General features: G+C 33.4%; 1 protein-coding gene and 1 long non-coding RNA gene across 4 annotated transcripts in view; one reads left to right on the top strand and one right to left on the bottom strand.

Moving 5' to 3' along the window:
- Window positions 1-22548, top strand: part of CDIN1 (CDAN1 interacting nuclease 1) — a 133490-nt gene that overhangs the window by 42606 nt on the left and 68336 nt on the right. The window contains exons 4-5 of the mRNA XM_026710570.2: window positions 338-398; window positions 3703-3775. Of these exons, the coding sequence (XP_026566355.1) occupies window positions 338-398; window positions 3703-3775 (134 nt within the window). The remainder of the gene's footprint in view (window positions 1-337; window positions 399-3702; window positions 3776-22548) is intronic.
- The window catches only part of LOC148128224 (uncharacterized), a 145813-nt gene continuing 129801 nt past the window's right edge, over window positions 6537-22548 (bottom strand). For 2 of the 3 annotated variants that reach the window (XR_015741057.1, XR_015741055.1), the window contains exons 5-6: window positions 12685-12818; window positions 6537-7473 (exon numbers count right to left, since the gene is read on the bottom strand). This is a non-coding gene — a long non-coding RNA (uncharacterized LOC148128224). Of the gene's footprint in view, window positions 7474-10853; window positions 11101-12684; window positions 12819-22548 lie in introns of those variants that run through there. The other variant, XR_015741056.1, reaches the window with a different exon arrangement.

The following is a 22548-nucleotide window of genomic DNA, read 5'->3' as shown; positions in this document are numbered from 1 at the left end:
CACTCATTTCTGTCATTGCCAAATATTGAGAACACGTTCAGAAACTTAAAAACAACAGTTCTGTATTCTGTGTATCAGTGTAATATTCCTTTTTTTTCTTTCAGAATTTTAGTAATAATTGTGCTTTTGATTTGCTTAGAGTTTGAGATTAAGGTCAGCTTTCCAAATATTTATATCTTAAGCTACTGATATACATAATCTGTATTCAATTTATTTCTTGTCCTAGTGAAAGTGGGAAAGGCAGACCAAGGTAAAGAGAGACAGAGAGAGGTAGTAAGGCTTCATTGCTGACTTTTTCATTAAATCTACAACAGCTTTTTATTTTTGTCTTGTCTAGATACCTGAAAGGTGTGTCTAAAAATGCAGCCTCTCCTGTATTATTGGAACTGGCCAATGAGGTAATAATTTTTTAAAAGTCTTTTTATCAAAATGTACAATCCTTATCTTCAGAGGTTTTTAAGAAGTTTTCTTAAAATTTATGTAGTTTTAGGCACATCGTATATTTAAATGTTGATCTGTTTGTAATAGGAGCACAAACAAATATATTAATTAATCAGTTAAGGTAACCACATACATACACAAGTGATTGCCTTGCATATATGGCTCACTTTGAGCAACAAACATTTGAGTTTCTGAGGAACTAGCTTAACTGTTCTGTTTTTATAGAAATATCCATAATGTACAGTATGTTTTTACAATAAAATGAATTTCCTTTATTTTCAATTTTGTATAAAATTTTTTAATATAGGGTTTAATGGAAAAATGGGTTTAATATTAATGAAACTTTCATCATAGACATCAGAGTTTTAAAAAGTATAGTGTGAGTTTTAATTTTTTATATTGTTGATATCCACATTTAATAGAACAAAATTCCTGCATTTTGGGGATGAAACAAAAATGCAAATAGATAGTAAAAAATAGAAGCTTAGTTTAAGTGCAACATGGCTTCCTGAAATATTAGCCAGGTCACCAATGGACTCACTGTGACAAACCAATGTTTGTGTTAACCAACCAGAATGAAGACTACTTTAACGTGCTGTAATACATTGGAGAAAATTCTTTGCTACGGGAGGCACAGAAAGTTTATACACTTCCTATATGGTTTCCCAAGAGGAGTACTATCTTTTTAAACTTGTAACGTGTTTATATATAGTAACAGTATTATTTGATTTTAATATTGCAATATGTTTGCAAATAGTTCTGTAAGATTATAATAAATGCACTGGATTTATTTCTTTTAAGTGCTAAAAACTGTATTAAACCCAAACAAACAAACAAAAATGAAAATGAAACTGGACAGCAAGCTTTTGTCTAATTTACACTGCTGTAACCTACAATTGGGTAATTATCTATCAGATACTGGATGTTTTAATGATCTTTAAAATGTCTACATATTGTAACACTACCAAATGTAAAAGATTTTTTGTTCTGGTACCAAAGGGAAGGTTCTTGTAACTTCTGACATTTGTATTTTTATACTATTGTCTTTATTTTGGACAAAATAATATTATTAAATCAAATACAATACAATATTGTTCTAAATAAGCCCCTGGCCCTATATAGGCACAGAAATATTTAATGTATATAGTCTTGCTTACATCACCACCACCCCCCGCGCGCACACATTCAATCTCAATTTTTAACAGATAATTCTGGTACATAAAGCATTCCCTTATTCAGATACTATGTTAGAATATCTTAGCAATTCACAACTTAGGGCTTTTTAAACTGTAAATTTAAATAAATAAAATTATTTTAAAGTTTTAAGTTTAAAGCTTAAAATGTTGAAATAACTGTTTATATGCAGCTATATAGGAAATGTATATTTTTGTAATCAGTTTTAGCACATTAGGAAAACATAGCAATATCAAACATGTGATGTCTATTTCTACACAATCAAGTTGCCATTTTTATGTGGTAGTTAATATTTAAATGACAAATTCTTCCATCTGCTGACTATTGGTGTAATGGTAACACTTTGAGTCAATCAGTAAAAATTTATCAGAAACATACAACATGCATTCCAGTTTATAATATGCTAAATTAGAAAAGTGCCTTGTATTTTTATGAGATGTTGAAGGTTTTAAAAATATTAAATATGACCACTGTATAATTTAAAGTTTATTATTTTAAAATGAAAACAATTCATATATGTATTAAAAATAAAATTAGCCATTTTCACCAAATATTTTCTAGTGGAATTTGAAACAGTATGAATATTACTTACATGTTACATTCTGACATAAAGCATGATGGCCCTATTTCAGACAAAGATGGGTTCATGATTAATATGAAAATTAGGAAGATGCAAGTACCTGAACTAATAAGGTAGTCCTTATTCTGGCTGGTCTACCTTCAGTAATTTCACCATTTTTCATGTGTCAGCTCTGATGTGAGCTTCCAAGCAATTCTTTGTAAAAGGCATTTCTTTCTATTAGGGGGAATTTCAGTGTATCAAAGAACATATACATTGAGGAAAAAAGCAAGTAGAAATCAAAATAAGCTTTGTTTTCCTAAATATACAGTATATTTGAAAATATATAAAACAAAAAATGAAAAATGAACATTATCATTTGCAATTATTTTCCTTGAAAGTCTGGCATCTGGTCAAGAATATATTCCATATTGTTTAATAAATGTAAGCCTTAACAATGAAGTAGTAGATATTTTTAAATATATGTCCATTTCCTAAGCGTATTTGAGAAACCCATGTTTCTCTATATTCGTTTTTTTCTCATAACCTCTAGGTTATACTATACAAAGTGATTAATCTAGATATAACAGTACCTTTATATCTGGATTGTTATCACTACTAATTTAAAAAAATGAAATATTTTAAAGATTCCCTCAGAGTTTCCCAAACAAATAAGGTGTAGACATTCATGATGCATTCAACATTGCACAAAATTTGTCTGCATAATTTCAGTGGGTTGTAATACAATGTAGTAACATTTAAATTTATAATAGCTATATTGGAAAAATAAATTGAAATATCTTTGTTATTTGAGACATTATTTTGTTATGAAGAATGGGATAAAACTGGGGTAAAACATGTAATGATCTCCATCTAGAGGAGACCAAAGTGGGGAAGGTAATATTGTAATAATATTGCAGTAGCAAATCTGGTCCTGAACCTACATAAAAGTGCTAAGAAATGAAAATACAATCTCTCCTCTTCCCCACAATGAGAGAAAGAGAGCAGCCAAGAAGGAGCATTGAGCAATCTCAACCACAAAGTAATTTAGTTGAACTTGAAAACATGCATGGGCAGAAGGAACAGAGTATGCCAAAGGAGTCAGCTAAGTGACACTGTGAATTAATGAAGTCATACTGCAACCTTTTGTTTCAGGTTTCACTTCTACTGTATAAATGTTAAACATGTTGTTTAATCTTGTCCATGATCGTTACAAACAATGTAATAAACACAAATCAGTAAAATGAACTATTATGTCAATGTTTTAAAATTGAAATTCAAGTCCATACATTGCAACAAAAATACACTTGCATATAACATTGTTGTATGTTGTGGTCAAAAAGATTTATTTATCAGATTGTAACAAAACTCATGTCAGAGAAATGTAACTTTCAGAAAGGATGACTGAGATAATGGAAGATGCATCTTTGACACCTCTTTATTGATCTAAGTAATGAAATAAAACCACATTTTAATGAAAGTTGGTTACAGTTTATCTTTCTTCTAAGGTGGATTTTGCCCCATCACTTATGGCTCGAATTGTGTTAGAAAGATTTCTACAAGAACAAGATGGATCAGTACGTAAGTAATTTAAAAATATTTAAGCTTATTGATACACAACTAAAAATGTAAAGTGAATAAAAGGCAGCTTTTTAAATATCCAGTTGTTGTAGGGAAAAATTATTAAGGTTATATCTCATATTCTACATTGAGCTCTTGGAGGAAAGGCAGGATACAGATAAAATTAATTAAATAATTAAGTAAGAACCATAATTAAGTTGTTTTCGTCCTCTGTGGGTTTTTTGCACTGAATATGTTATCCCTAACATAAAACTTATATTAATTGCTGTCTTCAAAACACTCTTGTACAGAAAAATAATATTTCTTAATATTACATGTGGAATTGATTCTTTTACGATATAACAGTTATGGTAACAGATTATAACATACTATATATAATTGTTTACCTCCCTTTAAAAATACACTCTAATTGCCTGCTGTCATATTTTAAGGCAAAATATTACTGATAGAATTCTTCTGTTGGGGTGCAATCCTGTCATCAAGAATTCAAGAAATAAGGATGTTCTTGAATTTCATTTAGAAATTAGTAAGAATTCAAAGTTCTGAAACTGTAATTGGTTCATGGCATAAATAATTTTGCCAAATAATTATTGAAAAGAAACAATCTACTTTAATATTCTGGAACCTCAAAACTTTAAGGTGAATTTAACTGAGTTCAGTATTAGACAGAAAAAAATGAAAAGAATACAGCTTCAGGAGGGAGGTTCAAGGCTAAATTAATTTGCCACTGAAAAAATACATTTTGTTATTTTCTCTGTGTCAACTGCATGATTAAAACCGGCTGTTAAGTGAACTCTGGGGATGTGCTCGTAAAAGATTTATGAGTAATATTCAATGTGATATTCAAAGTGAGTCATGAATATCAGGGTAATTGCTCTCAGTGTTGGCTCCTTTACTAGGCAGGAGTTTGTCAATTGCCCCATAAATATTTGCCTAGTCTCATGTAAGAAAGACAATTTCATCTTTTGCATTTTTATTATCTATTGTAATGTTTACATTTGAAATTTGACTATGAGAATGGTGAAAGGATTTAGAACATACTTGACAAATGTATTTTTTTTCATTCTTTGAAGGTAAAAAATAAGCAGTCTGGAAAAAAAAATCTATCATCCAATAGATTAAAAAAGGGATTTATTATTATTATTCCTTTCCTCTTTTATTTTTTTTTTAAAGCTAGGGTTTTTCTATATGCCTTTTTTATTTTAGGGGGGAAGCTTTGTGGTTGGTGACTGGTAGGGTTACTTCATGACAGTTTCATTTGAATGAATTAAAGTACTTCCTTTAAAAATTCAATATCATTTCAATAGATGTAGCCTTTAAAGTAACCTGCAGTGATGCTTCATGAGCAAATCACATGATGTCAGAATGGTATGGTTTCGATTTAATCAAGAAAGAGATTAAAGTGGATGTGTGTTATTTTCAACTTCGCTGCAGCACCTCCATTTGTCAAAGTCAACCTTCTGATTGCTTTGGACCTACTGCTATCCAGATCTTGTCAAAATAGTAGTCTGCACAATCTGAGGCAGGTAGACTACTCTCTGCTGCACCGTATCAGACCCTATAAAATGGAATATGTTGGCTTGTGAATTATAAAGCTAATAGATTGATCATAAATTCTGCAGCTGTTTAATCTATTTTTATAATGGTGGCACAGCTTCAACTCATTGTATTTAATTTCCATCATTCTGTAATATTATATAGTCAAACAACTGAATAGAAGTTTTTAAATGAATTGTGGCTAAGAATCTTAATCTTGTGGCTAAGAATCTCCAACATTGGCAGCGCAAGGCTTTAGTTTATGTGCTAACCATATTTAGAATACAACTGTTTTTAGAAAAAAAATGTATTTTATGCACCTATTTTCTAGAAAGAGAAAGAACAATGGTTTCAACTGTGTATATTCAAACATGCTATTACCTTGAAATATTTCTATACTGTACTAGTGTTTTGATTATTAGAAATGTTATTATTTCCTTTTGGATTTTTAATAACAAATTGATGTGATGCATTCACTTATCCAATTCCCAAGCTCAGAGTGTGTGTGACTGCAGTTTAAGCTAACATTAATTGCCAGTAGTCTGAATGTCAGCATAAAAATCTTAACTATGGTTAAAGTAACTGTAATATAGTAATGTTTTCCAAGAGAATGCTTCTTTTGAAGGTGGGGGGAAGCTTTTATTCATGCCAGATGAGGGGGCTCCATGGAGTTGGCACAAAGTGATCTTAGAAAAGAGCTGAAAGGTGGGGTAGCTTTTATTCTGACATTCTCTTCTCCTTTCACAGCAATGACCTGGCTGGCCTTTGGCAATGAAATTCAATGCACATGGCTCTGCAGTCAAATCATCAAATTTCCCTGTGTGTATATTAGAGTTTTGTAATGTGTTTCCATTATGAAGCAATGCAGGGATAATTGTCTTTGGTAGCAATTAGCTAACAGGTTTGTTCAGTACTATTGGCAAAGGCATCCATCATCCCCTCCCTGACCACACTTTTTGTCTAGCTCGGACTATGGAGATCAATAGAATTCTATATAGGGGAAATCACCCCAGCTTTAATGAGCTGCTGGCCTCAGTCAGTCTTGGTTTGTATTTCTAATTTTTACCTTTAACAGTAGATGAGGGGGAATCTTCCCATAGGGGCAGGTGTGTATTGTATATGTACTATTACTTTCAGTAGATCAATGTATAGCTTTAAATTGTTCTATACTGAAAGGTATAGGAATTGACACTGAGAGACTGACAGAAACAGTTTATTGCTCTGGTTTAACAATATACAGTTTTGAAAATGATTATTGGACTTAGATTTCACTTTTAAGCTGAATGATTTATATATATCAAGGATTGCAGACTGTATTTATCCAAAGTCATATCCCCTTCAGTTACACAGCTGGAAGGAGGGGAAAAAAAGAACCAGGTTTTATTTGAATCTTTTGTGATTCATTACATTGCAATCCTGTCCATACTCACCCAAGAAAAAAAATATTTGGACATTATGATATATGCTTCAGCATAATTCAAATCAAATGTATTATTATGTATTGTTATCAGAGATCACCATATCAATAAAATAAATAAAACCAAAACAGATAAAAATTAATAAAGTACACCCTGGCAATTATCTTTTTGACCTGCTGCCATCTGGACGGCGTTTTAGGTCAATAAAGTCCCACATCACTAGACTAACCAATAGTTTCTTTCCCTGGACCATCCAAACCGCAAATAAACACAAAGTCGCTACCTCATTAAGATGTGAAAAGATGTGAAATCTTAATACCCCATTCAGATGTATAATAACATATTACAGTACAATCCATCTCTTGTGTATTATACTTGGCTAAGTGTTACAGTCAGTGTTGGATGTATATTTTGTGTATATTCGTAGATATTGTACTCTCAAATTGCAAATGGAGATGTGGGTACTCTTTCTTATCTTCATTTTTAAGTGCTTTGTTTTATTATATTGCGAACAGTTGCTGGGGTGCATCCACAGTTTCATTGTACTTGTACAATGACAATAAAGTTCTTCTAATTCTAATATTAAGGGTATTGACTGACAAATTCATCACATTTGCACTAGTTATTGCAACTTTTTCACCCAGCCACATAAAAATTGGCATCTGAGTTCATGTAGCATGGTGGGGGGCTAAAAAAAGGATATGAATGGAATATGTCTCTGTCCTTGGGAGATGTTGCTTGTACCTGTAAAAATAAATAGAATATGTTGAACAATTTCTATTTCTTCAGAGACACATGGATAGTTGCATTACATTAGTGAGGTTTTGGTGAATATTCCTGCAATAAAGTCAATGGAAGCACATTTTCCCTAGCTCTAAAAAACCCTTTCTTGGGAAGGTTAATATCTAGTAGCTTGCACCTGTGCCTTTCACTATCAGAACCCTGATATGGAAAAAGGTGCTGATTTCATTTTAGTATTCATTATCATTCAACTTTTTAAGAACTATTTTGTCCCCTATGGTGTGGCATGTTGTGGAATAGCAAAGAGTCACACATATCTTCATGACTGAACAACAACAACAACAACAACAAACCTAGATGATCAAAAGAAATCCATGGCAAGCTCAAAGTACCCCATTCCCTCATCCATGAAGCATGAGGAATGGTCATGTTTCAAAATTACTGGAAACAGGCCCTTAGGATGAATGTTACCTTTAACCAATATGTTATGATTCACCATTATGATTTTTCTTCTACTTGGGGCATTCTTGGACCTAGGTACTATGCTTTTGATACACCATGGAGCTGGCAGTTTGGATCTTAGCAAATATTCTCTTGAGAGAATATTTCTTCATATAAAGTCATATCTACATTACAGCAATTGGTTATGCCTAGTCTATTGAAAAGAAGGACTAGTGATGATATAATATTGTTCCAATATTTGAGAGGCTGCCACAAAGTACCAGAAGGCAGGACAAGAAGCAATGGATGGAAACTAATCAAGGAGAGAACCAAAACTAAGGAGAAATTTCTTGACAGTGAGAACAATTTATCAGTGGGACGACTTGCCTCCATAATATGGATGCTCCAACACTGGAGATTTTTAAGAAGAGATTGGGCAGCTATTTATTCAGAATGGTATAGGGTCTCCTGCTTGTGTGGGTGTTTGGACTAGAAGACCTCCAAGGTCCCTTCCAATTCTGTTATTCTGTTATCTTCCACATAAAACCGAGCAAGAGTTTTTGCCTTGAACTGTTTTAGGACTGCTGGTATTAATTTCCTCCCTTTGGTATAAACTTTGTCATATGATTGTATTATAACTGAAATATTTACATTCTAAAAATGTATTATGGCAGAAAAGTACAGGCACTAACTTCCTAGGATCAAGAGCTCTAAATCTGGTGTATCTTGTTGTTTAAATGCTATAAGAAAGTATCTAGGGATCCAGCAATCTAAGTTCAACATAAAAAGTTATGCTTATTTATTTTGTTAATGAATGAAGTGACTGCTTTCTAACAATGATTCAAAATAACTTCTAACTTTATTACAATATAAACATACAACCCAAGATTTATTGGGCTAAGAGCCAAAATATGTAAATTCATAATCGCAATAATCATAAAAAGTTGAAAACCAGAAACTTTGTAAAAATGAAAAGAACAGATTCTCTTGATGGAGAAATGTTTACCACTAATAGATTTGTAGTGTAACAGTTCAGCATAAATTACAGAAGTGGAACTCAGTTTAAAAATACAACATAAGAAAGTCTCAAATCAGACTTTACTTTGGGATTGCTTTAGTGATAAACATATTATAGAAATGATATAAAGGAATAAAGCACAAAATGGTAAAAACAAGAAAAAATACAGAAGAAAATAACAACATATGATGTTAATTAAAAGCATAGCTCACTGAAATTGTTGAGGGCATAGTTGAATAAATATATTTTCAAACTCTTTCTGAAGACTAGAAAAAGGAAGATCACGCATACTTCCCAGGAGAGTAATGATATTTTTAATGCTTATTTTATTTTATGAATATTTCATCGCTATATAAAAGCCTCCATTCTAAAAAAGTACATGGCAAAAATAACAACAGCAGAAGAGCAGAATAAAAAGAGCTGCATAAAATATCAAGTTAAAATGCCAAGAAACATAAAGGGTATTTGCCTAACACCTACAATGGATTCCTGACAAGTTAATATGATTAGTGGGCTGAGGAAGAAGCTTTCTCCCAAAATAATGCTATCTTCATAGATGATGGATAGCTGAACATGACCAGGATAGCTAAAGATGACCTAGTGTTGTCAGCCCTCACAGGTAGACAAGACAGGAAATAGACCAGATGGACAAATTCTACTTTATTAGCAGAATCTTTCACATCTGAAAGTACAAAATACAGTCTCTTTTTACAGCCTGATAAGTTAGTGAGGATCCCTTCTGAGTTTCTTTGTCCGTCTGTTGTGCAACTGGGTTCCTCTCCCTCTTATCTGATCATTCTCTGGGAAGTGTCTGTCCTCCCCACCCCACTAAGGATGAAATGGGACTAATTGCTAAACAGATATAACTCTCTTAGAATTAAATAAACATCTGAAAGTTAGTTATTTAAGTATCAATGTTCAAGAATATGATATAGGGTCTTTTTTCTTGGACAAGCTGTGCTTTTTAAATAGTCTTCAAAGTTAGCCCTGCAAACAGTACAGTGCAATAATTTCACTGAAAAGCTACCAAAAGCACAAGATTGGCCAAGTTCTCTGTCCAGGAAAGCAACAATTATTCCCTTAATCTGAACTGATAACTTGGACTTCACAAACAAGGCATTTCATCCCTCTTAATTCCCAATCCCAATTAAAGTTGTTGTTTATGACCTATAAAACTGTATATGGTTTGTGTCTGGATTACTTTCAGAACCATCTTTTCTAAGGAGAATCTAAACATTTTAGTGATCATCCAGGTAATACTCTAGGGCAGAAAAATAGGATACAAGAAAAAGGCTTTATTTATGTTTGTCCCAATTCTGTAGAAAAGCTTGCACTTATTTAATTGGGCTCCATCCATAAGAAAAACATTGTCACTGCACCTTTAGGAATTAAGTGTTTCACTAGCTGTTTTTAATAATTTTGAATTAATTGTATTGCTAATTGTTCATTTTAATTTTTGGTCTTTATACATGATTCTTTTTGCTGTCTTTAGGGATTTTACTGTAAGTGCCTGGAGTTTGGTAAAATAATTAGAACATAACTGAGTCATTAATAAATATATATTTCTTATAATGCATACAACTGTATCCATATAGCTTAAACTTGTTTCTGATTAATTAACCATCTGGTAATAGTACCTGTTCTTTATCAGAGTTGAGTTTCAATTTATTGGTCTTCATCCCATTCATTACTTATTCCAGATATTAATTTTTCTGCTCACCAAACCCCAGTTCTGGACAGTCTAAGTGATTTCATAAAGATGTTTGATAATATATGGACAATTTCTTATATAACCAATAAAGATTGCTTGTCTTTTAAAAATAGTATTCCTTTATTAAGTTACTATGAATTAGTTGATTTTTCCATTTTAAAATAAGTAAATAGTGAGATCTGAAATTAAAATATCAGCTTCAACTATTAAGACACAATTCAAAAATTAAAAATTCAATAACTGATAATAATGGAGCCATTATTATTGGATAAGCAGACAGTTCTTTTTTTCTTGAAGGTAAATGATGAGTTACAATTAGAGATGAAATTATTTTAGTGCTGATTGAAACAGTAGAAGTTGAGAAGTAATATATGATCACTGAAGCACAAGAGAACGATGGTGATAACAGGAACATTATGAACAGGAGTTAGTAGTCTGGGAGACTGTTAACCATAGAAAACTGAAAGATGAGAAGATGGATTAGATTTTTTTTTCACAGTCAGCCATGTAATGATTGAAGTGCAGTTTTTCTTCAAAGGCAGATTGTAATACTTGCACAAGAATTTTAAATAAATTGTTATCCATGCTTAAAAATAGAGATAACTCATAGTAGTAACCACAATTAAATGCAGACTTATAGATACATACATTTCTATGTACTTGCAGGTTCTGCAAGTTTCTAACAATATGTTATGTGGCAATTTTCTACTTGTTGATCCAGAATATTAGAGGGGTGCAAGCTTTTAATCTCTATGTCATCAGATAGTGGTCATCCGATAATTTTCCTTGACTGTATAATTAATAACATTAGAAAATCATGTCCATGTGACATGATAACATATGTTTAACCTAAAACTAAGGAGAAATTTCTTGACAGTTAGAACAATTAATCAGTGGAACAACTTGCCTCCAGAGGTTGTAAATGCGTCAACGCTGGAAGTTTTTAAGAAGAATATGGATAACCATTTCTCTGAAGTGGTGTAGGATTTCCTGCGTAAGCAGAGGGTTGGACTAGAAGACTTCCAAGGTCCCTTCCAACTCTATTATTCTATTCTATTCTATTCTATTCTATTCTATTCTATTCCATTCCATTCCATTCCATTCCATTCCATTCCATTCCATTCCATTCTATTTTATTCTATTCTATTCTATTCTATTCTATTCTATTCTATTCTATTCTATTCTATTCTATTCTATTCTATTCTATTCTAAGAGTTTATGCAGTGATAATGCCCACACACCCCTGCTTGCATCTCCACTGAAGCTATGTGACCTGGAACCAAATGTGTTTAAGACTTAACACGCAGTGTGCTAGGGACTTTTCAGCCAACATCGTTACTTAAAAATAAATAAACATAAGAATGACATTAAAGAGAATGTTTGTTCCCCATGTGAAAACCCTGGTGTCCCATATATATTAAACAATATTTTGTTCATTCAAAATTCTTCAAAACCATGGGCATTAAAGAGAAATAGATCTTATAAGCCTAATTCTAGTTCAGCAGGTAAAAAGTCTTTAAAATAGGTAGTCTATTCCTGTTTGACACAATAGCCAAGTAAGGCTTAGGTATCAGCTGTTTCTCACTCTTACTTCCCAAACACTGGAATTCAGAGAAAAGGAAAACAACTTTTTCAATGTTGAGAGCTGAATCAATCAAGAGAACCCTCAAAACATGGTTGGATCAATTTGTAATCATTCCTACTGTTGTTACTAACATAGCAAATGTAAAGGTCCTAGTTGTTAAGTATATATATTTTTTGAACCTTGAAGGAAAGAATCTTTTTCTAACATTTGAACAGATCCACTATGAAGAACATTCTGTCCCATATTATTCCTAGCTTAAATTAGCTATAACATTGGATAATAATTGGTTATTTCAGAAAATTTGCACTCTTTTTTTCAAATTATACTTTTAATTTTGTGTAAAATCTACATTGTACATACCTCATGTACATAGCTCATGGGAAAATATGGGGGTAGGAACCTACAATAGTATAGCAATTTCCTGTACCCTACACTTTAACATTGATGGCAAATACTCACATGGAAGATCAAAGTGAAGGCAGCAGGACACAATTGACACAAACATGAAGATCATCCAGTTGTTGCATTTGATTGATTGGCGTTTGTTGATCCAAAAAGAGCTTCCTTTCTCATATTCAATTCAGGATGCCCAGCTAACATTTCAAAGCAAAAGAAACATTTTAAAAGCCATTTCAACCTGCTATTTCTGACCTTTAGCTGACAGAGTCTTAGAATGGTTTATACTGGCTAGTATCATAGTAGTTATAGTTCATAATCTAAATTAAGAATGAGCATCCCCCTGTCTCTTAGTCCCATTGCTGCTCTTAGAACCCTCTTTAGCAGTGATTGATGAAAACTGCTAGCATAGGTTCCTGCTGTTTCATTGAGAAGAGATAAAATGTTTTATGTAAAGTCTAAAATAAAAGAAAACTGCTTCAATTCATCCCAGAAGCATTACAAAGTCAAAACAATGGTAAGTAATTTATTGAAAAAAATGTACTCATATGAAAGGAAGATGATCCTGAATTTAAGATTTTATACCAAAAATTTAAGATTTTATACCGAGGAGAGAGAGAGCTTGTGTAAGCCCATTGTTGTCTTCCCAGCAAATAAAACTTCAAGTTGAAGTTACATTCCAGTTGAAGTTACATTAATTAAAAACACAATGTAATATTTTTCTTAGGTAAATACTTGAATAGCATACTTTTATATGATTAGCAATGTAAATAATTGCTTTTACAACTTCTGCTTTATTAATAAGAAACTATTCGGAACATATATGCAAGTAGAGTAGTGGCATTTATTTATTTAATTTATATAGCACTTTTATTATTTTTGCAACTAAGTCAAGGCAACAAACATATCTAATATGTCTTCATCCTCCCATTTTCCCCACAACACCTACCTGAGATGGGTTGGGTTAAGAGAGAGTGACTGGCCAGAAGTCACCCAATTGGCTTTCATGGCTATTGGAACTTGAATTCATGGCCGTCTGCTTAACCACCAGGCCAAATTGGCTTTTATATAATTTGTATGTGAAAACACACAATTACATATCAGAAAGAAAGATACTAAATTTCAGTTGATTCTAAAAGCTCTTGAGCTTCTCAAAATTAAATTAATAAAAGGTTTCTAAAGTTTGAAAAGTTCATACAGTAAATGGTGATAGTACAGAACAATTTCTTCAAATGATCTTCCTAGAGCAAAAATTATTGTACAGATACATTTGTCTCTAATTTTACAACTACCCGTTTTATTACTTCCTTGCAGATGTTCACTGAGCTATGACCTTACTCCTCCACTTTGACTTAGCTTCTTGAAAACTAATGTAATTTTCCTGCAAATTATGTAAAATTTGAGCAAAATAGGAGAAGAGCATTGAAACTGTGGATTGTATAGAATAATAAATATCCACGCTGAGCCAAGTCTGTATACAAAAGATACTATAGTTCAAGTTTGCATCAAGATAATTGTTTAAGAAAATAATGCATAGTACCTTCAGCATTTTTAATAGAAATACAAATTCATAGAGAAAATATCACATGGTCAAAGGAATTCTTTGAAGGTAATATAATAAATCATTTTTGCCTAAAGATATATTTATATCATTAAGATTCCTACCTCAAAATTCTTTATATTTTCAGCAAAGTTTAATCAGGGAGATGATCTGTTTTGGAAAATTGCCTTTCTTTCTTGGGTAATGTGACAAAAGTAGTAGTGAGGAATGATCATGCCCAAGACTACATGGCTTGTGGTCAGGACATATACAAGGTCATTTATACATAATACAAGATCCATTCTTAAATAATATGTAGCATTTTGTAAAATTCAGGATAAGAGCCTGAGGTCTGATAAAAACCAAGTCTTGAGGGACTTCCAGAATGTCAAAAGGGATGGAGCTAATCTAATTTGAGAGGAGGGAAGACAATGATCCATAAGGCAAGTGCCATGGCAGAGAAGAAATGTCCTAGCTAGTGTCACCTGCAGCATGCCTTCCCTGCCAGATCTAATGGGGTGGGCAGAGAGAGGTGATCTCTCCGAAAGCTTTAAAGGTTAAAACCAGCATTTTGAATCGAATTGGAAACAAACTAGTGACCAATGCAATTTGCGGAGCAGAGGTGTGTAATATGCACTGCTCGAGGAGCACACATAACTATCCAGAAGCTTCAGATATATTGTGTGTTAGCTGAAGCTTCTGCATACACTACAAGGGCAGCCTTATATAGACTGCGTTGCAGGTCTGGAGGTGACTGGGACTTGAATGACTTGTAAACAGGGTCTGATGATCTAGCAATTCACCCGGGGTGGGATTGTACCAGTTCTGTCCAGTTCTATAGAACCTCTTGTTAACTTTCTAAGCAGTTCAGAGAACCAGTGGTTAGAAGCAATCTCCTTTTGTTTTTTCCACTCTTATTACATTCTTGCCAGTACGCCTAGACTTCCCGTCTTCGGAGCTTCTGAGGCTTGACTTTCTTAAAGGGGAAGGGTTGTTTTAAGATTTTTATAGTGCTGTTGGGAGGAAATGCTTTCCTGGACAATCAGCACTTTGAAGAAATAATTGAATAATAAAGCAAAGTTTTTAGTGACAGGGAACCAAAATGAGTGACATTCAAAAAGGCTTCTTAGCTAGCTAGAAAGATTAACATTCAAACGTGAGTTTACATACCCTTTCTGAGTTTTGGTCTAAATCTGGTTTTTGGTGAAGGTTAATTCTGTGCTTGGTGAAGTTTAATCCTGTGTTTATTGATGGGATAATTATCCCTATTGAGCTTCAACAAGCAACAACTACTATTGTGATTTAATTATTTGTATTGTGTTTGAATTTTTTCCTGCCTCATGGTTTCTTTTTCTATCTGGGGAGGGGGTCTTCCTCACTGCTTTAGTACTATCTGGCACTGTGCTTTTGGGGTATACTTCCAAGAGGCAGGATGCAAGCTTGGCACTGATGTTTTTACTGCCTTTCTGGGGGGCATGTGACCTTTCCTTAAATCTGGATGATTTCCTTAGGATATCTTGTAAGGTGAGTGAGACCAGCTGGTATCTTTAAGTGGTGCAAATGGACCTAAGGATTGCTTTTCCTGGGTGTGCTTTTTCTGGAGAGCTTAAATGACCTCTCTGCTAAAGGGTTTCACTTTATGAGCAAGAAATGGCTGCTTGATAATTATCACTGCATTTTAACTATTTTCATTCCTCAAGATACTCTGGCACCCTGCCTGATTTGTAACTCTGGCTTGCAGATATTTTTAATCTAATGATTGGTATTTAGGGCAGCTTTTTGCAAGCAAAGAAGCTTTTTGTATTTTTGTACAGGTAAACCTTGACTTACAACAGTTCCATTAGTGACCATTCAAAGTTACAATGGCACTGAAAAAAGTGACTTATGACCATTTTTCACACTTATGACTGTTGCAGCATCCCCACTGTCATGAGAGGCCAGGCGAGGAGAAGTGTCCCTTGACATGAGTGATGTCAAGTTGGCCACTCCCACCCAGTCACATGACCACCAAGCCACACCCACCAACTAAGCCACGCCCACAAAACCGGTTGTTAAAAAAATGAATCCCACCCCTGAATTCACCACAAGACAAAGTGGTGCAGAAACCTTCCTAATCACAATTGCAAGCTGCTTCGGTGTTTTTCTTAGTCAGATTTGACTTTTCTCTGACAGATCCCTATATGGCCTTTAAAAGGTACACAGAATAAAAAAATAAATATGATTTTAAGACTTTTTAAAAAAACTTATCTTAAATTTAACCTCTGTATTCTTATTTTACTCATTCTTAAATTCCATTGTTTGCATCTTTGTCATTGGACTACTCTATGTCAGTAGACCACTCACTATATATGAACTAGGTCATAATATCTTCAGTTGTGATTAATACAAACTGTAGCTTATTGTATTGTGTGAATCTAGCTGTAAGCTGAGAAGTGCTGGATACCTTATGTGAGTAATTTCTGTTCAATAGAATGTGCCACAGACAAACTTCGGCTGGTTTAAAATATAATCATGACAAAAACACAATTGGCTACAATACAGCTAAATTCGGAAACATTCATTTTGAGTGTTTCAGTTGAGTGCATATATTGCAGCTGGAATTTATATTGACTTGTAAACTTGCCTCTAGATTAGGGTGAACATGCCTGGAATAAAACTGAGTTTGCATTGTGAATGTGACATTCTATCCGATATAACTAACCAATATCTTTTTCAGGAACATTCTATGTAACTTGCTTTGGTATGATTAAAGTGGATCAACTGTTCTATACCTTCCCTTTGATACTAAAAACTGTTCTATTCAAACCAAAGATGAAAACCTTCTAGAATGCATATGGGTCAATATAAAAGAAAAAAGAATGACATGGCCATAGGTGTATATTATAGGCCACCCAATCAAGCAGAAAAAATAGATGTCCTTTTTGCCAACCAGCTAACAAACATGTGCAGGAAACACTACAATAGCAATGGGGGACTTCAATTATCCTGATATCAATTGGAAAACTAATTCTCCAGCAAGGGAGAAATCAAATAGGTTCCTAATCAACCTAGCTGACAACTACAAAAAGTAGAGGATGGAACTAGAGGGACAGCCATACTGGACTTAATTCTTATAAACAGAGAAGAACTGATGGAGTTGAAATTGCAGGAACCTTGGGTGAGAGTGACCATACTAGAATTCAACATAACACAAAGCAATAGAACATAATGACACCAGAGTCTTAGATTTTAAAAGAGCTGGTTTTACTTAACTCAAAGAGAACTTGGGAAAGAGTCCATGGATGAAAATCCTAAAGGGGAAAACAACTCAAAAATCTTGGGAAACTCTGAAAAGTACAATCATACAAGCCCAGACCAGCACAATACCACTGAGAACCTAAAACAAGAAATCCAAGAAGAAACCAGCATGGCTGCGGAAAAATCTCTCTGACAAACTGAAAGAAAAAAAGGTACAAAAAATGGAAAGAGGGACATAAAACTAAGGCAGAATATCAGCAGATAGCCAGAATCTGCAAAGACGAAGTTTAGAAAGCAAAGGCTCAGAATGAACAAAGACTTGCATCAAAAGTCAAAGATAATAAAAAAAGTTTCTTACAACAAATAAATAACAAGAAAAAAAATCAAGGAAGCAGTCAGTCCACTAAAGAGAGAAGACGGCAAGGAAGTAACAGTCAACAGAGAGAAAGCAGAACTGCTTAACTCATTCTTTGCATCCATCTTCACGCAAAAAGAAACTACAGCTCAACCCACCAAAAACATAACTGTAAAAGACAGACTGGAAATAAAAGTTAAAATAAGCAAAAAAAAAAAAAGAAATAGTAAGAGAGTACCTGTCTGATCTTGATGAACACAAATCACCGGGGCCTGATGGATTATATCCCAGAGTTTTAAAGGAGCTGGCAGAGGTCATCTCAGAACTACTGTACCATATCTTTCAAAAATCCTGGAGCACTGGGGAACTACTAGAGGACTGGAAAAGAGCTGAGGTGGTTTCCATCTTCAAAAAAGGAAAATAAAACAGACACAGGAAACCACAGACCAATCAGCCTAACATCAATACCCAAGAAGATACTGGAAAAGATAATTAAAAAAACAGATCTGCCAACATCTAGAAACAAGTAAAGTAATAATTGCAGTCAGCACAGGTTTGTTAAAAACAGATCATGCCAAACCAATCTTATTTCATTCTTCAACATAGTGACTAAATTAGTAGACCAGCAAAATACTATGGACATAATATATTTAGATTTGAGCAAGGCATTCAACAAAGTAGACTACAACCTACTTCTTAATAAGCTAGAAAAAAGTGGAATAGATAGCCCCACCATTAGATGGACTCGCAACTGGCTGGCAAACCACACTCAACGAGTAGTCCTTAATGGGTCTAAGTCTACATGGAGGGAAGTAAGCAGTGGGGTGCCACACGGTTCCGTCTTAGGCCCAGGACTCTTCAATATCTTCATAAATGACCTAGTTGAGGGAATAGAAGGGGAACTTACCAAATTTGCAAATGATACTAAGCTGGCAGGAATAGCTAACATCCAAGAAGATAGGCTCAAGATCCAGATGGATCTTGACAGAGTAGAACACTGGGCCGTATTTAACAAAATGAAATTCAATGTAGAGAAAAGTAAAGTCCTACACTTAGGCAAGAAAAGCGAAAAGTACACATATAGACTGGGTGAAACCAGGCTTAATAGCAGTAACTGTGAGAGGGATCCTTGGAGTCTTAATGGACAACCAGCTAAATATGAGCCAGCAAGTGTACAGCAGCAGCTAAAAAAGCTAATGCAATCCTAAGTTGCATTAACAGAGGGATACAATCAGGATCAAATGAGGTACTAATACCACTCTATAAAGCCTTAGTAAGTAGTACTCCTATACTCAATAAGGTATGATAATAAGGACTGTTTACTGAGTATATCCTTAGAAAAAAGATCTATTTTATATACATAGTATAAGGTAAGTTTTCAAGAATAGAGTTCTATATAGAATAGAGTAGAATTATATCAGAAATATATTGTAAAAAATTGAAATATTTGATTGTAAATGTTTTAGCAGCAGCTAGAATTGTATTTGCTAAGAATTGGAAAAATGAAAAAATACCTATGCAGGAGGAAATTATTAAGAAAATCATGGACTGTGCTGAAATGAGTAAACTGACATTTGAAATTAAAGAACAAGAGGATAAACAATTTTATAAGATATGGGATTTATTTTATCAATGGTTAGATAAAAAGACATGGTAAAGAAATAGATTAGTAAGCCTTACAATAAAAGTTAATAGATTGATATAGAATACAATATAAAATATATAACCATTGGATGAATGTATAAGATTGAATCATAATGAAAATTAGAATATCTTGTATAAAATGATGGAAAAATAGTTTAGTCAAATGAATGTTTAACAATTGATATTACATAAGCACAAGCTAGATTGATAAGGTGAGAATTTATATAACTTGTGAGTAATGGTAAAAAAAGGATAGCACAAAAGATTGTAACCAACTGACACACTGCATGTATATAATGGAAAGAGGGTTTTATGTTTTTATGTTTTGTTTGTATGTTTGTTGTAAAAAATAAAAACGTTGTTTAAAAAAAAAAAGAATAAAATCCTGCATCCAGTTTTGGTCACCACACTATAAAGAAGATGTTGAGACTCTAGAAAAAAATACAGAAAAGAGCAACCAGGATGATTAGGGAACTGGAGACTAAAACATATGATGGTTACAGGAACTGGGTATGTCTAATCTAGTGAAGAGAAGGACCAGGGGAGACATGATAGCAGTGTTCCAATATTTGAGGGGCTTCCACAGAGAGGAAGGGGTCAAGCTATTTTCTAAAGTACATGTAGGCCAGACAAGGAATAATGGATGGAAACTGAACAAGGAGAGATTTAACCTGGAAATAAGGAGAAACTTTCTGACAGTGAGAACAATCAACCAATGGAACATCTTACCCTCGGAAGTTGTGGAAGTGCCATCACTTGACACTTTCAAGAAGAGATTGGATTGCCATTTGTCAGAAATGGTGTAGGGTCTCCTGCTTGGGCAGGGGGCTGGACTAGATGACCTACAAGGTCCCTTCCAACTCTGATTATCTGTTATCAATGACAATCTGAATAGATCAAAATCATGATGGGCAGTGGAGATCAACATCTCTGGACCCACCAGGTGACAACCATCACATATGAAAAACTATGACTTTGAACAAGGAATAAATGGCAAAGAACATGAATTACAAATGTGATGAAAGGACAAAAATATAAACTGTGTTTATAAAACTTGGAGAAAAGGAAAAGATGTATGGGTCTGAATGAAATTACTAAAATGTATGTCGAAGTATGAATCTGAAGAGTTGGAGGGGGGGCGATAAGAAAACAGGAATCCATTAGTTGAGGGCAATTGCATGATATGCTTCAGCAAATTGAGTTAAAGAGAAGAACCAGATTTGAGTTTTTGGAACATCCTGCAATATTACACAATCCAGACTCAATAAGGCATGATAATAAAGACTGTTTACTAAGTATATCCTTAGAAAAAGATCTATTTTATATACATAGTATAAGGTAAGTTTTCAAGAATAAGCATACATGAAAAAAATGAATATACAGAACAAGATTACAACTGCCTTATGGCTTTAAGCCAGATAAGGGTTATGAAAAATAGTTTTATTTTGTTTTGTTTTTTTCTTTAGCAGGTTAATGAGATACAATGTTTATTTTTTATATATTGATTGATTTAGAGGAAATGTATGATTAGGAAAATAGGTGTGGATTATAGGATACTTTGAATGAATATGATGGTGATGTTTGGTTGCTGGCTGATAAGAGTGGTATGTAGTAGAAGTAAAGTATTCTTGGGAATAAATGGAATGCTTAAATGCTTGAATGTTGAACAAGGAATAAGAGAAAAATGTCTATTTAAAGTATTATGGTAAATGTAAAAAAGTGTTTGTGGTGATCTTAATGTTTGGGACCATTAGTATACATACACTTTTATATACAGAAGTTGCGTTGTTGAATAACAATCCAAATGATGTTCAGCAAATATTAGTTTTTATGATGCAAATTTGATGCATTAATTTTCAGGTTAGATTATTTTTATGCAAATTATGTATCAAAGAATAAAATAATAATACCTGACCAGGAAAAATAGAATGAAAATTATAGCTATATAATAACCATACATAACAATAAACATAAACAAGTTATGGCAGGCGTGAAATACTAGAGTAAGTAGTTGAATTTCTGTACTTGGATAGAATGTTGACTAAAAATGGGAAAATGGATGAGGACATTGTAAGAAGTACAAATGCTAGAAGAAAGATAGAGTGTAGTACATGGTCTATTTTGAAGAATGAAAGTCTATTAGAAAAAGCAAACTAGTTATATATAAGAAGATACTTCTGCCTAGTTTGTTACATGGAAGTGAAACTTGGGCATCTAAAGAGAAACATAAAAGTAAATTGAATCAATGGGAATAGAGTACTTAAAAAGCATGCGTGATAAAATAACAAAAAATAAGAGAACTTTGGGCCAGTCACACACTCTCAGCTCAACTCACCAACCAGGGTTGTTATGGGGAAAATAGGAGGAGGAAGATATGTTGAGTATCTTAGCTGCCTCTGGTTATTTGTCAGTACCAAAAGGTGACGTATAAACAAACAAACAAAAGATAGGGTGAAGAACTAATAGATAATGAATGATTAATATTGAATACAAACATGAATGAACAGTATAAAAAAGATATGTTCAGATGGTTTAGTCATAGAGATAGAATAAATGAAGACTGAATCATAAAACAAATATATAAAAGAAAACTGAAAAGGCTTGACAGAAAACAGAAGACTGAATTAATGAGTTGATGAAATCTTCAGAGACAAGCAAAATGTTTAAAGAAGAAAAGGCAAAATATGAAGTTGCATATGGACATAGACATAGAAATAAAGATTACTTGAAAGACTGGCATAGTGAACAGTGTTGATATAAAACAGATTTAACTATTACTTCTTTTTCTGATGTTATGTTTTTGATTTTTTTCAAACGCCATTTTTGTCCTATTTCTGTACTATGTACAGAAAGAAGAAGAGGGAGTCAAGCTATTCTCCAAAGCACATGAGGGCAGGTCAAGAAGCAATGGTTGGAAACTAATCAAGGAGAGAAGCAACTTAGAACTAAGGAAAAATTTCCTGACAGTTTAGAACAATTAATCAGCGGAACAACTTGCTACTGGAAATTGTAAATGCTTCAACACTGGAAGTTTTTAAGAAGAGATTGGATAACCATTTGTCTGAAGTGGTCTAGGGTTTCCTGCCTAAGCAAGGGGTTGGACTAAAAGACCTCCAAGTTCCCTTCCAACTCTGTTATTTTGTGTACATTG

This window comes from Pseudonaja textilis, chromosome 1, assembly GCF_049901715.1.
Source record: "Pseudonaja textilis isolate UNSWEBS1 chromosome 1, rPseTex1.2, whole genome shotgun sequence".
NCBI lineage: Eukaryota > Metazoa > Chordata > Lepidosauria > Squamata > Elapidae > Pseudonaja > Pseudonaja textilis.
The sequence above is the reverse complement of the archived record's forward strand: the minus strand, read 5'-3'. Positions and strand labels throughout refer to the sequence as shown.